General features: G+C 39.1%; 1 protein-coding gene across 2 annotated transcripts in view; it reads right to left on the bottom strand.

The window, feature by feature from the left end:
* MIB1 (MIB E3 ubiquitin protein ligase 1) overlaps positions 1 to 19,311 on the bottom strand; it is a 476,845-nt gene that overhangs the window by 62,454 nt on the left and 395,080 nt on the right. For both annotated transcript variants that reach the window (XM_053714972.1, XM_053714973.1), the window contains exons 18-19: positions 7,128 to 7,206; positions 672 to 785 (exon numbers count right to left, since the gene is read on the bottom strand). In XM_053714972.1, coding sequence (XP_053570947.1) covers positions 672 to 785; positions 7,128 to 7,206 — 193 coding nt within the window. The remainder of the gene's footprint in view (positions 1 to 671; positions 786 to 7,127; positions 7,207 to 19,311) is intronic.

Genomic DNA, 19,311 nt, shown 5'->3' with positions numbered 1-19,311 from the left:
CCAGCTACATAGCTGCAGTCACCAGGGAGGAAGCAGGACCCGTTTGGCGGAGCTACCCAGTCGGGGTAGCCAGGGTATCCGTCACAAATAATATCTTTAAAATTTGCACCAATTCCCTCTTAATCAAAAAGAATTCTAGTGTGACACTTCATGTAAAACTGTTATATATTGCTGACATTTCCTGAAAAAAGTAAATATGCAGTAATGAATGTTAACAGCTGCTAATACAAAGTCAATGCTGACATTCTCAATTTTGTGGCCATATTTAGTGCAGCAGGTTTTTTTGTTGTTGTTTTTTTACTTATTTTCTAATCCCATGTCATCTAACCACAACAAAGCGATACTTGCATAGCCAATTCCCCTTTCACTCAAATATATTCTATTTAAATTCAGACAAGCCCACAGAGTTTTATGTCCTTCCTATTATATTTATTTAATTTTATGTTGACATTTTATTTTTGTTGTGCTAGGCTTTGGTTGATTTTGTTATGTTTGAATATTTTTTCCTATTTTTTCATTTGTTTTCCATGTGGCAAAAATGTTTACATTCCCTTGTTAGGTCATCTTCACAAATGGAAAAATATTTAGAAAATGGTTAAAGTTTAAAGTTGTGGGAAAATAAAGTGAAAAATAATGTAGGGCTTCTATGAAAAAGCAGATGTCCAAGTCACCTATTTCTTCTGTAACGTCTTCTGTAGCCTTTCCTGTACAACACATAACAAACGGCACTCTGCGCTCAACCACAGCACGACACTGAACACACTTTTTCATAAGACTTGCACAATCTGTAAAACAAAATAATTGTATTGTTTGCATTAACTCATGAATCTACTAATTAACAACACCATGGATATTATCTGTACTTTATAAACATGCAAAAGTCAGCAAGGTAAATGTGTGAGTTTTCTTATTTAACAATTGACTTTAAAAAGAACTACAATATGGACACCACTAATACAGCAATGGTTTATAGAAAACGTTATGAAAAACATTTAGAAAGTGAATGGGCTATGGCATTACTCATAAATTATTTTATTCAGACTATTAAACTGTAGATCACACAAATGTACAGGTTATCTGTTAACAGTTAATAATAATAATCAAACAATAATAGTTAGATGTCACCCATAAACAAGTGGGATGTAGACAACATAATTTATGTAAGAACTTACCTGATAAATTCATTTCTTTCATATTAACAAGAGTCCATGAGCTAGTGACGTATGGGATATACATTCCTACCAGGAGGGGCAAAGTTTCCCAAACCTTAAAATGCCTATAAATACACCCCTCACCACACCCACAAATCAGTTTAACGAATAGCCAAGAAGTGGGGTGATAAGAAAAAAAGTGCGAAGCATATAAAATAAGGAATTGGAATAATTGTGCTTTATACAAAAAAATCATAACCACCACAAAAAAGGGTGGGCCTCATGGACTCTTGTTAATATGAAAGAAATGAATTTATCAGGTAAGTTCTTACATAAATTATGTTTTCTTTCATGTAATTAACAAGAGTCCATGAGCTAGTGACGTATGGGATAATGACTACCCAAGATGTGGATCTTTCCACACAAGAGTCACTAGAGAGGGAGGGATAAAATAAAGACAGCCAATTCCTGCTGAAAATAATCCACACCCAAAATAAAGTTTAACAAAAAACATAAGCAGAAGATTCAAACTGAAACCGCTGCCTGAAGAACTTTTCTACCAAAAACTGCTTCAGAAGAAGAAAATACATCAAAATGGTAGAATTTAGTAAAAGTATGCAAAGAGGACCAAGTTGCTGCTTTGCAGATCTGGTCAACTGAAGCTTCATTCCTAAACGCCCAGGAAGCAGATACTGACCTAGTAGAATGAGCTGTAATTCTCTGAGGCGGAATTTTACCCGACTCAACATAGGCAAGATGAATTAAAGATTTCAACCAAGATGCCAAAGAAATGGCAGAAGCTTTCTGGCCTTTCCTAGAACCGGAAAAGATAACAAATAGACTAGAAGTCTTACGGAAAGATTTCGTAGCTTCAACATAACATTTCAAAGCTCTAACAACATCCAAAGAATGCAACGATTTCTCCTTAGAATTCTTAGGATTAGGACATAATGAAGGAACCACAATTTCTCTACTAATGTTGTTGGAATTCACAACTTTAGGTAAAAATTCAAAAGAAGTTCGCAACACCGCCTTATCCTGATGAAAAATCAGAAAAGGAGACTCACAAGAAAGAGCAGATAATTCAGAAACTCTTCTAGCAGAAGAGATGGCCAAAAGGAACAAAACTTTCCAAGAAAGTAATTTAATGTCCAATGAATGCATAGGTTCAAACGGAGGAGCTTGAAGAGCTCCCAGAACCAAATTCAAACTCCAAGGAGGAGAAATTGACTTAATGACAGGTTTTATACGAACCAAAGCTTGTACAAAACAATGAATATCAGGAAGAATAGCAATCTTTCTGTGAAAAAGAACAGAAAGAGCGGAGATTTGTCCTTTCAAAGAACTTGCGGACAAACCCTTATCTAAACCATCCTGAAGAAACTGTAAAATTCTCGGTATTCTAAAAGAATGCCAAGAAAAATGATGAGAAAGACACCAAGAAATATAAGTCTTCCAGACTCTATAATATATCTCTCGAGATACAGATTTACGAGCCTGTAACATAGTATTAATCACGGAGTCAGAGAAACCTCTTTGACCAAGAATCAAGCGTTCAATCTCCATACCTTTAAATTTAAGGATTTCAGATCCTGATGGAAAAAAGGACCTTGCGACAGAAGGTCTGGTCTTAACGGAAGAGTCCATGGTTGGCAAGATGCCATCCGGACAAGATCCGCATACCAAAACCTGTGAGGCCATGCCGGAGCTATTAGCAGGACAAACGAGCATTCCTTCAGAATCTTGGAGATTACTCTTGGAAGAAGAACTAGAGGCGGAAAGATATAGGCAGGATGATACTTCCAAGGAAGTGATAATGCATCCACTGCCTCCGCCTGAGGATCCCGGGATCTGGACAGATACCTGGGAAGTTTCTTGTTTAGCTGAGAGGCCATCAGATCTATCTCTGGGAGCCCCCACATTTGAACAATCTGAAGAAATACCTCTGGGTGAAGAGACCATTCGCCCGGATGCAACGTTTGGCGACTGAGATAATCCGCTTCCCAATTGTCTACACCTGGGATATGAACCGCAGAGATTAGACAGGAGCTGGATTCCGCCCAAACCAAAATTCGAGATACTTCTTTCATAGCCAGAGGACTGTGAGTCCCTCCTTGATGATTGATGTATGCCACAGTTGTGACATTGTCTGTCTGAAAACAAATGAACGATTCTCTCTTCAGAAGAGGCCAAAACTGAAGAGCTCTGAAAATTGCACGGAGTTCCAAGATATTGATCGGTAATCTCACCTCCTGAGATTCCCAAACTCCTTGTGCTGTCAGAGATCCCCACACAGCTCCCCAACCTGTGAGACTTGCATCTGTTGAAATTACAGTCCAGGTCGGAAGAACAAAAGAAGCCCCCTGAATTAAACGAAGGTGATCTGTCCACCACGTTAGAGAGTGTCGAACAATCGGTTTTAAAGATATTAACTGATATATCTTCGTGTAATCCCTGCACCATTGGTTCAGCATACAGAGCTGAAGAGGTCGCATGTGAAAACGAGCAAAGGGGATCGCGTCCGATGCAGCAGTCATAAGACCTAGAATTTCCATGCATAAGGCTACCGAAGGGAATGATTGAGACTGAAGGTTTCGACAAGCTGTAATCAATTTTAGACGTCTCTTGTCTGTTAAAGACAGAGTCATGGACACTGAATCTATCTGGAAACCCAGAAAGGTTACCCTTGTTTGAGGAATCAAAGAACTTTTTGGTAAATTGATCCTCCAACCATGATCTTGAAGAAACAACACAAGTCGATTCGTATGAGACTCTGCTAAATGTAAAGACTGAGCAAGTACCAAGATATCGTCCAAATAAGGAAATACCACAATACCCTGTTCTCTGATTACAGACAGAAGGGCACCGAGAATCTTTGTAAAAATTCTTGGAGCTGTAGCAAGGCCAAACGGTAGAGCCACAAATTGGTAATGCTTGTCTAGAAAAGAGAATCTCAGGAACTGATAATGATCTGGATGAATCGGAATATGCAGATATGCATCCTGTAAATCTATTGTGGACATATAATTCCCTTGCTGAACAAAAGGCAATATAGTCCTTACAGTTACCATCTTGAACGTTGGTATCCTTACATAACGATTCAATAATTTTAGATCCAGAACTGGTCTGAAGGAATTCTCCTTCTTCGGTACAATGAAGAGATTTGAATAAAACCCCATCCCCTGTTCCGGAACTGGAACTGGCATAATTACTCCAGCCAACTCTAGATCTGAAACACAATTCAGAAATGCTTGAGCTTTCACTGGATTTACTGGGACACGGGAAAGAAAAAATCTCTTTGTAGGAGGTCTCATCTTGAAACCAATTCTGTACCCTTCTGAAACAATGTTCTGAATCCAAAGATTGTGAACAGAATTGATCCAAATTTCTTTGAAAAAACGTAACCTGCCCCCTACCAGCTGAACTGGAATGAGGGCCGTACCTTCATGTGAACTTAGAAGCAGGCTTTGCCTTTCTAGCAGGCTTGGATTTATTCCAGACTGGAGATGGTTTCCAAACTGAAACTGCTCCTGAGGACGAAGGATCAGGCTTTTGTTCTTTGTTGAAACGAAAGGAACGAAAACGATTGTTAGCCCTGTTTTTACCTTTAGATTTTTTATCCTGTGGTAAAAAAGTTCCTTTCCCACCAGTAACAGTTGAAATAATAGAATCCAACTGAGAACCAAATAATTTGTTTCCCTGGAAAGAAATGGAAAGTAGAGTTGATTTAGAAGCCATATCAGCATTCCAGGTCTTAAGCCATAAAGCTCTTCTGGCTAAGATAGCCAGAGACATAAACCTAACATCAACTCTAATAATATCAAAAATGGCATCACAGATAAAATTATTAGCATGCTGGAGAAGAATAATAATATCATGAGAATCACGATTTGATACTTGTTGCGCTAGAGTTTCCAACCAAAAAGTTGAAGCTGCAGCAACATCAGCCAATGATATAGCAGGTCTAAGAAGATTACCTGAACATAGATAAGCTTTTCTTAGAAAAGATTCAATTTTTCTATCTAAAGGATCCTTAAACGAGGTACCATCTGACGTAGGAATGGTAGTACGTTTAGCAAGGGTAGAAATAGCCCCATCAACTTTAGGGATTTTGTCCCAAAATTCTAACCTGTCAGGCGGAACAGGATATAATTGCTTAAAACGTTTAGAAGGAGTAAATGAATTACCCAATTTATCCCATTCCTTGGAAATTACTGCAGAAATAGCATTAGGAACAGGAAAGACTTCTGGAATAACCGCAGGAGCTTTAAAAACCTTATCCAAACGTATAGAATTAGTATCAAGAGGACTAGAATCCTCTATTTCTAAAGCAATTAGTACTTCTTTAAGTAAAGAGCGAATAAATTCCATCTTAAATAAATATGAAGATTTATCAGCATCAATCTCTGAGATAGAATCCTCTGAACCAGAAGAGTCCAAAAATCAGAATGATGGTGTTCATTTAAAAATTCATCTGTAGAGAGAGAAGATTTAAAAGACTTTTTACGTTTACTAGAAGGAGAAATAACAGACAAAGCCTTCTTTATGGATTCAGAAACAAAATCTCTTATGTTATCAGGAACATTCTGCACCTTAGATGTTGAGGGAACTGCAACAGGCAATGGTACATCACTAAAGGAAATATTATCTGCTTTAACAAGTTTGTCATGACAATTATTACAAACAACAGCTGGAGGAATAGCTACCAAAAGTTTACAGCAGATATACTTAGCTTTGGTAGATCCAGCAGGCAGTGGTTTTCCTGTAGTATCTTCTGGCTCAGATGCAACGTGAGACATCTTGCAATATGTAAGAGAAAAAACAACATATAAAGCAAAATAGATCAAATTCCTTATAAGACAGTTTCAGGAATGGGAAAAAAAAACCAAATATCAAGCTTCTAGCAACCAGAAGCAAATGAAAAATGAGACTGAAATAATGTGGAGACAAAAGCGACGCCCATATTTTTTAGCGCCAAATAAGACGCCCACATTATTTGGCGCCTAAATGCTTTTGGCGCCAAAAATGACGCCACATCCGGAACGCCGACATTTTTGGCGCAAAATAACGTCAAAAAATGACGCAACTTCCGGCGACACGTATGACGCCGGAAACGGAAAATAATTTTTGCGCCAAAAAAGTCTGCGCCAAGAATGACGCAATAAAATGAAGCATTTTCAGCCCCCGCGAGCCTAACAGCCCACAGGGAAAAAAGTCAAATTTTTGAGGTAAGAAAAATATGATAATTCAATGCATAATCCCAAATATGAAACTGACTGTCTGAAAATAAGGAATGTTGAACATTCTGAGTCAAGGCAAATAAATGTTTGAATACATATATTTAGAACTTTATAAACAAAGTGCCCAACCATAGCTTAGAGTGTCACAGAAAATAAGATTTACTTACCCCAGGACACTCATCTACATGTTTGTAGAAAGCCAAACCAGTACTGAAACGAGAATCAGCAGAGGTAATGGTAAATATAAGAGTATATCGTCGATCTGAAAAGGGAGGTAAGAGATGAATCTCTACGACCGATAACAGAGAACCTATGAAATAGACCCCGTAGAAGGAGATCACTGCATTCAAATAGGCAATACTCTCTTCACATCCCTCTGACATTCACTGCACGCTGAGAGGAAAACCGGGCTCCAACCTGCTGCGGAGCGCATATCAACGTAGAATCTAGCACAAACTTACTTCACCACCTCCATAGGAGGCAAAGTTTGTAAAACTGAATTGTGGGTGTGGTGAGGGGTGTATTTATAGGCATTTTAAGGTTTGGGAAACTTTGCCCCTCCTGGTAGGAATGTATATCCCATACGTCACTAGCTCATGGACTCTTGCTAATTACATGAAAGAAAATGCTATTTTTTCAGTATATTTGTGAAATCTACTAAGGTATCAAGAAACCACATGAAAATTGGAACAATTTGTTTTGTGGAAATCAACATTTGCAATCTTATGAAACTTACTTTCACATGCACACATATGGCCACATGGCTGAAACAGTACTGCTGCTTTCTTGTCTGAGCACACAACACATTCTTCAATCTGCAAATCAGACAGGTAGGAGAGGATCATAAGCAATACAATAGTAATTCTGGGGTTCAGACATCTACAGTGAAATACTACTAAACTAGTGCAGGGGGTGCAATAATAAAAAAAAAAAGTACATATTTTCAATGAGGTGAAAGCCAGAAGTGGGAAAGATCTGAATGAAAAACATTAAATCAAGGATTAAACTCCAAAAACTGTTGCTTATAAACATGGGTAACAATTACATATGATAAATTATTATTATTTTTTTGCACAAAGGTTAAAAGGGACAGTGTACACCGATTTTTATATAACTGCATGTTATAGACACTACTATAAAGAAGAATATGCACAGATGCTCATCTAAAAATCCAGTATAAAACTTTTAAAACGTACTTAGAAGCTTCCAATTTAGCACTGTTGATGTTAGGCTAGGACACCCACTGAAATGGGCTGAGAAAGCAGGAAGAGCAGACCCTCCCCTGCATATGAAAAGACCCTTTGCACAAACAAGAGCAAGTAGGAATTTGTAGACATCAGTATACATCTAAACCTTTGGGGCTTGGTTAGGAATCTGAAAATCACCACAATGTTATCTGAAAATAAGCAAAACTATACATTTTTACAAAAACTCCCTCAGATGGGCTATATAAATGGATCCTCTACAAAACATTTATGCAAAGAAAAAAGGAAATTTATGCTTACCTGATAAATGTATTTCTTTTGCGATATGACGAGTCCACGGATTTCATCCTTACTTATGGGATATCGCCTCCTGGTCAGCAGGAGGAGGCAAAGAGCACCACAGCAGAGCTGTATATATAGATCCTCCCTTCCCTCCCACTCCAGTCATTCGACCGAAGTTAGGAAGAGAAAGGAAAAGCCAAGGTGCAGAGGTGACTAAAGTTTAACAAAAATAAAGACCTGTCTTAGAAAATGACAGGGTGGGCCGTGGACTTGTCATATCACAAAAACATAATTTATGTAAGAACTTACCTGATAAATTCATTTCTTTCATATTAACAAGAGTCCATGAGCTAGTGACGTATGGGATATACATTCCTACCAGGAGGGGCAAAGTTTCCCAAACCTTAAAATGCCTATAAATACACCCCTCACCACACCCACAAATCAGTTTAACGAATAGCCAAGAAGTGGGGTGATAAGAAAAAAAGTGCGAAGCATATAAAATAAGGAATTGGAATAATTGTGCTTTATACAAAAAAATCATAACCACCCCAAAAAAAGGGTGGGCCTCATGGACTCTTGTTAATATGAAAGAAATGAATTTATCAGGTAAGTTCTTACATAAATTATGTTTTCTTTCATGTAATTAACAAGAGTCCATGAGCTAGTGACGTATGGGATAATGACTACCCAAGATGTGGATCTTTCCACACAAGAGTCACTAGAGAGGGAGGGATAAAATAAAGACAGCCAATTCCTGCTGAAAATAATCCACACCCAAAATAAAGTTTAATGAAAAACCTAAGCAGAAGATTCAAACTGAAACCGCTGCCTGAAGAACTTTTCTACCAAAAATTGCTTCAGAAGAAGAAAATACATCAAAATGGTAGAATTTAGTAAAAGTATGCAAAGAGGACCAAGTTGCTGCTTTGCAGATCTGGTCAACCGAAGCTTCATTCCTAAACGCCCAGGAAGTAGATACTGACCTAGTAGAATGAGCTGTAATTCTCTGAGGCGGAATTTTACCCGACTCAACATAGGCAAGATGAATTAAAGATTTCAACCAAGATGCCAAAGAAATGGCAGAAGCTTTCTGGCCTTTCCTAGAACCGGAAAAGATAACAAATAGACTAGAAGTCTTACAGAAAGATTTCGTAGCTTCAACATAATATTTCAAAGCTCTAACAACATCCAAAGAATGCAATGATTTCTCCTTAGAATTCTTAGGATTAGGACATAATGAAGGAACCACAATTTCTCTACTAATGTTGTTGGAATTCACAACTTTAGGTAAAAATTCAAAAGAAGTTCGCAACACCGCCTTATCCTGATGAAAAATCAGAAAAGGAGACTCACACGAAAGAGCAGATAATTCAGAAACTCTTCTAGCAGAAGAGATGGCCAAAAGGAACAAAACTTTCCAAGAAAGTAATTTAATGTCCAATGAATGCCTAGGTTCAAACGGAGGAGCTTGAAGAGCTCCCAGAACCAAATTCAAACTCCAAGGAGGAGAAATTGACTTAATGACAGGTTTTATACGAACCAAAGCTTGTACAAAACAATGAATATCAGGAAGAATAGCAATCTTTCTGTGAAAAAGAACAGAAAGAGCAGAGATTTGTCCTTTCAAAGAACTTGCGGACAAACCCTTATCCAAACCATCCTGAAGAAATTGTAAAATTCTCGGTATTCTAAAAGAATGCCAAGAAAAATGATGAGAAAGACACCAAGAAATATAAGTCTTCCAGACTCTATAATATATCTCTCTGGATATAGATGTACGAGCCAGTAACATAGTATTAATCACAGAGTCAGAGAAACCTCTTTGACCAAGAATCAAGCGTTCAATCTCCATACCTTTAAATTTAAGGATTTCAGATCCTGATGGAAAAAAGGACCTTGAGACAAAAGGTCTGGTCTTAACGGAAGAGTCCACGGTTGGCAAGAGGCCATCCGGACAAGATCCGCATACCAAAACCTGTGAGGCCATGCCGGAGCTACCAGCAGAACAAACGAGCATTCCTTCAGAATCTTGGAGATTACTCTTGGAAGAAGAACTAGAGGCGGAAAGATATAGGCAGGATGATACTTCCAAGGAAGTAAAAATGCATCCACTGCCTCCGCCTGAGGATCCCGGGATCTGGACAGATACCTGGGAAGTTTCTTGTTTAGATGAGAAGCCATCAGAACTATTTCTGGAAGTTCCCACATTTGAACAATCTGAAGAAATACCTCTGGGTGAAGAGACCATTCGCCCGGATGCAACGTTTGGCGACTGAGATAATCCGCTTTCCAATTGTCCATACCTGGGATATAAACCGCAGAGATTAGACAGGAGCTGGATTACGCCCAAACCAAAATTCGAGATACTTCTTTCATAGCCAGAGGACTGCGAGTCCCTCCTTGATGATTGATGTATGCCACAGTTGTGACAATGTCTTATCTGAAAACAATGAACAACTCTCTCTTCAGAAGAGGCCAAGACTGAAGAGCTCTGAAAATTGCACGGGGTTCCAAAATATTGATCGGAAATCTCACCTCCTGAGATTCCCAAACCCCTTGTGCCGTCAGATACCCCCACACAGCTCCCCAACCTGTAAGACTCGTATCTGTTGAGATTATAGTCCAGGTCGGAAGAACAAAGAAGCCCCCTGAACTAAACGATGGTGATCTGTCCACCATGTCAGAGAGTGTCGTAAAATCGGTTTAAAGATATTAATTGAGTTATCTTTGAGTAATCCCTGCACCATTGGTTCAGCATACAGAGCTGAAGAGGTCGCATGTGAAAACGAGCAAAGGAGATCGCATCTGATGCGGCAGTCCTAAGATCCAACATTTCCATGCATAAGGCTACCAAAGGGAATGATTGTGACTGAAGGTTTTGACAAGCTGATATCAATGTTAAACTTCTCTTGTCTGACAAGGACAGAGTCATAGACACTGAATTTATCTAGAAACCTAAAAAGGTTACTCTTGTCTGAGGAATCAATAAACTGATTGGTAAATTGATCCTCCAACCATGAACTTGAAGAAACAACACAAGTCGATTCGTATGAGATTCTTCGAAAATGAGAAGACTGAGCAAGTACCAAGATATCGTCCAAATAAGGAAATACCAAAACCCTATTCTCTGATTACAGAAAGAAGGGCACCGAGAACCTTTGAAAAAAATTCTTGGAACTGAGGCTAGACCAAATAGTAGAGCCACAAAACTGGTAATGCTTGTCTAAAAAGAGAATCTCAGACACTAAAAGTGATCTGGATGAATCGGAATATGCAGATACACATCCTGTAATCTATTGTAGACATATAATGCCCTTGCTAAACAAAAGGCAGGATAGACCTACAGTAACCATCTTGAATGTTGGTATCCTAACATAACGATTCAATAATGATAGATCCATAACTGGTCTGAAGGAATTGACCTTCTTTGGTACAATGAAGAGATAAAATAAAACCCCAGCCCCTGTTCCAGAACTGGAACTGGCATAAATACTCCAGCCAACTCTAGATCTGAAACACATTTCAGAAATGCTGAGCCTTGCTGTGTCAATTGGGACACGGGAAAGAAAAGAATCTCTTAGCAGGAGGCCTTAACTTGAAGCCAATTCTGTACCTTCCTGAAACAATGTTTCTGAAACCAGAGATTAAGAACGGAATTGATCCAAATTTCTTTGAAGAAAACGTAATCTGCCCCATACCAGCTGAGCTGAAATAAGGGCCGCACCTTCATAGGTACTTAAGAGCTGGCTATAGGATTCTATAAGGCTTGGATATATTCCAAACTGGAAATAGTTTCCAAACTGATACCGCTCCTGAGGATGAAGGATCAGGCTTTTGTTCCTTGTTGTGAGGAAAGGAACGAAATGATTATTTACCCTGGAAAGAAAGGGAAAGCAAAGTTGACTTAGAAGACATGTCAGCATTCCAAGTTTAATCCATAAAGTTTTTCTAGCTAAAATAGCTAGAGACATATACCAGACATCAACTCTAATGATATCAAAAAATGGTATCACCAATAAAATTATTAGCATGTTATAGAATAATAATAATGCTATAAAATTATGATCTGTTACTTGTTGCGCTAAAGCATCTAACCAAAAAGTTGAAGCTGCAGCAACATCCGCTAAAAATATAGCAGGTCTAAGAAGATTACCTGAACATAAGTAAGCTTTTCTTAGAAAGGATTCAATTTTCCTATCTAAAGGATCCTTAAATGAAGTACTATCTGCCAAAGGAATAGTAGTACATTAGCAGGAGTAGAGACAGCCCCATAACCTTAGGGATTTTTGTCCCAACAAACTCTAATCTGTCAGATGGCACAGGATATAATTTGCTTAAACGTCTAGAAGGAGTAAATAAATTACCCAAATTATTCCATTCCCTGGAAATTACTTCAGAAATAGCATCAGGGAGATAAAACACTTCTGGAATAACTACAGGAGATTTAAAAACCTTATTTAAACGTTTACATTTAGTATCAAGAGGACCAGTATCCTCTATTTCTAATGCAAATAACACTTCTTTAAGTAAAGAACGAATAAATTCCATCTTGAACAAATACAAAGATTTATCAGCATCAACCTCTGAGACAGAAACCTCTGAACCAGAAGAACCATTATCAGTATCAGAATGATGATGTTCATTTAAAAATTCATCTGAAAAAAAGAGAAGTTTTAAAAGACTTTTATGTATACTAGAAGGAGAAATAACAGACATAGCCTTCTTAATGGATTTAAAAAATAAAATCTCTTATGTTATCAGGAACACTCTGAAAATTAGATGTTGACGGACAGCAACAGGTAATGTAACAGTACTAAAGGAAATTTTATCTGCATTAATAAGTTTGACATGACATGCAATACAAATAACAGCTGGAGAAACAGATACCAAAAGTTTATAGCAGACTTAGCTTGGTAGCTCCAGCACTGTGCAGTGATTTTCCTGTAGTAACTTCTGACTCAGTTGCAACGTGGAACATCTTGCAATATGTAAAAGAAAAAAACAACATATAAAGCAAAATTGATCAAATTCCTTAAATGACAGTTTCAGGAATGGGAAAAAAATGCCAGTGAACAAGCTTCTAGCAACCAGAAGCAATAAATAATGAGACTTAAATAATGTGGATACAAAAATGACGCCCATATTTTTTAGCGCCAAAAAAGACGCCCACATTATTTGGCGCCTAAATGCTTTTGGCGCCAAAAATGACGCCACATCCGGAACGCCGACATCTTTGACGCAAAATAACGTCAAAAAATGACGCAACTTCCGGCGACACGTATGACGCCGGAAACGGAAAATAATTTTTGCGCCAAAAAAGTCCGCGCCAAGAATGACGCAATAAAATGAAGCATTTTCAGCCCCCGCGAGCCTAACAGCCCACAGGGAAAAAAGTCAAATTTTTGAGGTAAGAAAAAATATGATAATTCAATGCATAATCCCAAATATGAAACTGACTGTCTGGAAATAAGGAAAGTTGAACATTCTGAGTCAAGGCAAATAAATGTTTGAATACATATATTTAGAACTTTATAAATAAAGTGCCCAACCATAGCTTAGAGTGTCACAGAAAATAAGACTTACTTACCCCAGGACACTCATCTACATGTTTGTAGAAAGCCAAACCAGTACTGAAACGAGAATCAGTAGAGGAAATGGTAAATATAAGAGTATATCGTCGATCTGAAAAGGGAGGTAAGAGATGAATCTCTACGACCGATAACAGAGAACCTTATGAAATAGACCCCGTAGAAGGAGATCACTGCATTCAATAGGCAATACTCTCTTCACATCCCTCTGACATTCACTGCACGCTGAGAGGAAAACCGGGCTCCAACTTGCTGCGGAGCGCATATCAACGTAGAATCTAGCACAAACTTACTTCACCACCTCCCTTGGAGGCAAAGTTTGTAAAACTGATTTGTGGGTGTGGTGAGGGGTGTATTTATAGGCATTTTAAGGTTTGGGAAACTTTGCCCCTCCTGGTAGGAATGTATATCCCATACGTCACTAGCTCATGGACTCTTGTTAATTACATGAAAGAAAGAAATAAATTCATCAGGTAAGCATAAATTTCCTTTTCTTTTACAAGATATGACAAGTCCACGGATATCATCCTTACTTATGGGATACAATACCAAAGCTATAGGACACGGATGAAAGGGAGGGACAAGACAGGAACCTAACAGAAGGCACCACTGCTTGAAAAACCTTTCTCCCAAAACAGCCTCGGACGAGGCAAAAGTATCAAATTTGTAAACTTTGAAAAAGTGTGAAGAGACGACCAAGTTGCAGCCTTGCAAATCTGTTCAACAGAAGCATCATTTTGAAATGCCCATGAGGAAGCCACAGCTCTAGTGGAACGAGCCGTAATACATTCTGGAGACCGCTGTCCAGCAGTCTCATATGCAACACGGATGATACTCTTCAGCCAAAAAGAAAGAGAGGTAGCCGTAGCTTTCTGACCCCTACGTTTCCCGGAAAAAACAACAAATAATGAAGATGATTGACAAAATTCTTTAGTCGCCTGCAAGTAAAACTTCAGGGCACGGACCACGTCCAAGTTATGCAACAGATGCTCCTTCTTAGAAGAAGGATTAGGACACAATTTCCTGATTAATATTTTTGTTGGAAACAACCTTAGAAAGAAAACCAGGTTTGGTACGTAGCACTACCTTATCAGAATGAACAATAAGATAAGGAGAATCACATTGTAATGTTGAAAGCTCAGAAACTCTGTGAGCAGAAGAAATAGCAACCAAAAATAAAACTTTCCAAGATAACAATTTAATATCTATGGAATACATAGGTTCCAACGGAACCCCTTGAAGAACCTTAAGAACTAAATTCAAACTCCAAGGAGGAGCAATAGGTCTAAACACAGGCCTGATTCTTGCCAGAGCCTGACAAAAAGATTGAACATACAGAATATCTGCCAGACGTTTGTGTAGCAAAATAAAGCAGAAATCTATCCCCTTTCTCCAATCCTTCTTGGAGAAAAGATAAAATCCTAGGAATCCTAATCTTACTCCATGAGTAGCCCTTGGATCCGCACCAACAAAGATATTTACGCCATATCTTATGGTAAATCTTTCTAGTAATAGGCTTACGTGCCTGGATCAAGGTATCAATGACCGAATCAGAGAACCCTCGCTTAGATAAAATCAAAGTCGTAGAACCGCCAATAAAGACCCCAGAACCTTAGTGATGATCTTTGTGGATAGGAACATGAAGATATGCATCCTTTAGATCCATGGTAGACATAAAATTGACCCACTTGGATCATTGGAGAATGGTACAGATAGTCCATCTTAAAAGGTGGAACTCTGAGAAAACTAATCTAGACTCTTGAGATCTAAGATAGGTCTGAAAGTTTTCCTCCTTTGCGGAAACCACAAACATAATTGCATATACCTGTCCCTGCTCCAGAATTGGAATGGGACAAATTACTCTCATGGAAGATAGGTCTCTTACATAGCGTAAGAACGCCTCTCTCCTAATATTCTACAGACAATTGAGAAAGAAGAAAACTTCCTCTGGAAGGAGAATTTCTGAATTCCAGCTTGTATCCCTAAAACACCATCTCTAATACCCAGGGATCCATCCATCTCATTTCCAAGCCTGGATGAAGAAAAGCAGTCTGCCCTTCATGCCGACTAGCCCTTGTTCCAAGATAGGTGTGGCCCCCAGGTAGACATGGCTTGCTAAGAAACACCTTCTGAATGGATCTTCTTATCCTGAGGGAGGGAATGACCCTTACCTCCCGTGATGTCAGAAATAATCTCCTGCAGGTTAGGCCCAAACAGGGTCCTCCCTTCGTAAGGAATAGCCAAAGGCTTAGAAGTAGCTGACACATCCGCAGACCAAAAAGTTCAACCATAAGGCTCTGCACGCTAAAAAAAAAATGAACTCTTAATTTCCGCCACATTCGTAAACTGCAGAAAAACGTCCGTAACAAAGGAATTTAGTCAATCTAAGAGCTTTAATTCCATCCTGCATCTCTCCAAAGAAGTCTCAGACCTAAGAGATTCTTCCAGGGCGTCAAACTAATAAGCTGTGGTAGTCGGAACCCTGACAGTGCAGGTCGTCGGTTGTAAAAGCAACCCCTGACGACCAGAAAAACAGCTAAGGAGACCCTCTAATTTCTCTAGGGTCCTTGAGACACAACTATCCTCAAAAGGGATAGTAGATTGTTTAGTCAAGGTGGAAATATTTGCTTCCTTCCACCTAAAAAACCGTCAGCCAGGAGTCCCAATAGCATTCACTATAGGATACATGACCCTGAAAACAGGAAAAAAGGGAATGGAACAAAAAAACCTGTTGAAGGAGAAAACCAGCTGCAGCTGGATTCAAACTCCCCACCCTCCGATTGCTAGGTGGCTTAGTTATCCAACGGATCACTAGAGTTTGCCGCCATAAAAGGAGAAGTTCAGGAAAGCAATGTTTAAAGATAATTAACACAAAAAAACATTACTGTCACTTGAAGTTCACTTATTTTTGTGCCAGGAATACCCAAGTTGGATGTTAACCTTGCTGGTAATAGACATTGCAATTAGCACGAAAGCAACCATGTCTAGTGCACACCATCTATAAGAAAGTTCCAAGGAACCGCAGAGCACCGCATGTGGGCCAAAATAACTTTATGCTATGTGGGCACTTGTTCCATTCTAAGCACAAAGCTGTAACATACATTAAACAGCTAAACTGCATCAAAGAAAAGGAACTATAACTGAGCAGAAGAAAACTAGTATATTGTTAATGGTCTCTTTTTGCATATAATTACAAGTGTGCTTATGCCCATTTGGTCTAGCATACTGTTCAGGCAGTTTGATCTGCAAAAAAAACCTGAAAACCCCCTTTAGTGCCTACTTAGTTTTATGAAACCCCACAGTTCATGTGTAAGGAAATATAGAACATATACAGAATTCATGAAATGGATTACTTCTGAGGCACGGGGAAAACAGAATAACAATGTTATCGTTGTTTCTCGTCATAGTATAGAAACAAAACTTATGAAACAGTTGAGAAAGATAAAGGCACTGCTACCTGGAACTGAACATAAACAGTTAAAGCAGCAACGGGTACAGCATAAATTCCCCACTGTAATGGGAACTTTTAACAAATATTGTAACTATACAACGGGCTGGCGACGTCTCTATACAGGAAAGAGAAAAAAAAAATCACATGCACCCCAAGTCTCTCCGGACAGCGCAAAAACCTCTCAGCTGTATGTCTGTAAACACAGCTGAGGAGGCATCTGGCGTTCCGACGGAGAGAATAATAGTGTTTTTGCGCTTAATGGCGGATAACAGCTCCGCCCATTGTGGGCGTTTACAACCTGGAACCGCCAGGACAACCATACATAAACAAATGGCACGCACATAATGGCGGGTATCAAAGAACCCCCAATCTTGGGCGTATTGTCTTAAGCACCAATACGGCTAATAACGTAATAAAAACGAGTTAGTTCTAAAAACTATATTAAACTTAAAAACCCGTCAGCTTCACTTGAAAAGAAACCGTAGCAAACGGGAGTACCTCTCAGGAAAGGGGACATTGTATCCTTATCCCTGGCGTGCAAAAGCAGGATAACTACTACTCCCACAGCCTATTCTATGCTTTTCATATCAAAATAACTATTGGGAGTCCAGAATAACTAAAATTCCACCCATACACAACAGTTCCAGCGAGCTAGGAGAACCCTCCCTGTCAGCTGAGAACTAAGTAGAAGCCGCTGGGGTTTAGAAATAGTGAAGACATGTTGCTTTTAAATACATGGCTGCCCATGAAAAAACTAACCCCCATGTCAGGGATATGTTTTCAAATAAAAAGTGCCAGCTCCTTTCTGTATACATGTATAGGGAGTCCCCAAGATTGAGACCCATGGATCCCAGTTTGTCTGTTATCTGTCACCAGAGGGGATTTACCAGAAAAACATAATTTATGCTTACCTGATAAATTCCTTTCTTCTGTTGTGTGATCAGTCCACGGGTCATCATTACTTCTGGGATATAACTCCTCCCCAACAGGAAATGCAAGAGGATTCACCCAGCAGAGCTGCATATAGCTCCTCCCCTCTACGTCAGTCCCAGTCATTCGACCAAGAATCAACGAGAAAGGAGTAACCAAGGGTGAAGTGGTGACTGGAGTATAATTTTAAAAGATATTTACCTGCCTTAAAAACAGGGCGGGCCGTGGACTGATCACACAACAGAAGAAAGGAATTTATCAGGTAAGCATAAATTATGTTTTCTTCTGTTATGTGTGATCAGTCCACGGGTCATCATTACTTCTGGGATACCAATACCAAAGCAAAAGTACACGGATGACGGGAGGGATAGGCAGGCTCATTATACAGAAGGAACCACTGCCTGAAGAACCTTTCTCCCAAAAATAGCCTCCGAAGAAGCAAAAGTGTCAAATTTGTAAAATTTGGAAAAAGTATGAAGCGAAGACCAAGTTGCAGCCTTGCAAATCTGTTCAACAGAGGCCTCATTCTTAAAGGCCCAAGTGGAAGCCACAGCTCTAGTAGAGTGAGCTGTAATTCTTTCAGGAGGCTGCTGTCCAGCAGTCTCATAGGCTAAACGTATTATGCTACGAAGCCAAAAAGAGAGAGAGGTAGCAGAAGCTTTTTGACCTCTCCTCTGTCCAGAATAAACGACAAACAGGGAAGAAGTTTGGCGAAAATCTTTAGTTGCCTGCAAGTAGAACTTGAGGGCACGAACTACATCCAGATTGTGTAGAAGACGTTCCTTCTTTGAAGAAGGATTTGGGCACAAGGATGGAACAACAATCTCTTGATTGATGTTCCTGTTAGTGACTACCTTAGGTAAGAACCCAGGTTTAGTACGCAGAACTACCTTGTCTGAGTGAAAAATCAGATAAGGAGAATCACAATGTAAGGCTGATAACTCAGAGACTCTTCGAGCCGAGGAAATAGCCATTAAAAACAGAACTTTCCAAGATAACAATTTTATATCAATGGAATGAAGGGGTTCAAACGGAACACCCTGTAAAACGTTAAGAACTAAGTTTAAACTCCATGGCGGAGCAACAGCTTTAAACACAGGCTTGATCCTAGCTAAAGCCTGACAAAAGGCCTGGACGTCTGGATTTTCTGACAGACGCCTGTGTAACAAGATGGACAGAGCTGAAATCTGTCCCTTTAATGAACTAGCTGATAAACCCTTTTCTAAACCTTCTTGTAGAAAAGACAATATCCTAGCGATCCTAACCTTACTCCAGGAGTAACCTTTGGATTCGCACCAGTATAGGTATTTACGCCATATTTTATGGTAAATCCTTCTGGTAACAGGCTTCCTAGCCTGTATCAGGGTATCAATAACCGACTCAGAAAAACCACGTTTTGATAAAATCAAGCGTTCAATTTCCAAGCAGTCAGCTTCAGAGAAGTTAGATTTTGATGTTTGA

Source organism: Bombina bombina, chromosome 5, assembly GCF_027579735.1.
Source record: "Bombina bombina isolate aBomBom1 chromosome 5, aBomBom1.pri, whole genome shotgun sequence".
NCBI lineage: Eukaryota > Metazoa > Chordata > Amphibia > Anura > Bombinatoridae > Bombina > Bombina bombina.
The sequence above is the reverse complement of the archived record's forward strand: the minus strand, read 5'-3'. Positions and strand labels throughout refer to the sequence as shown.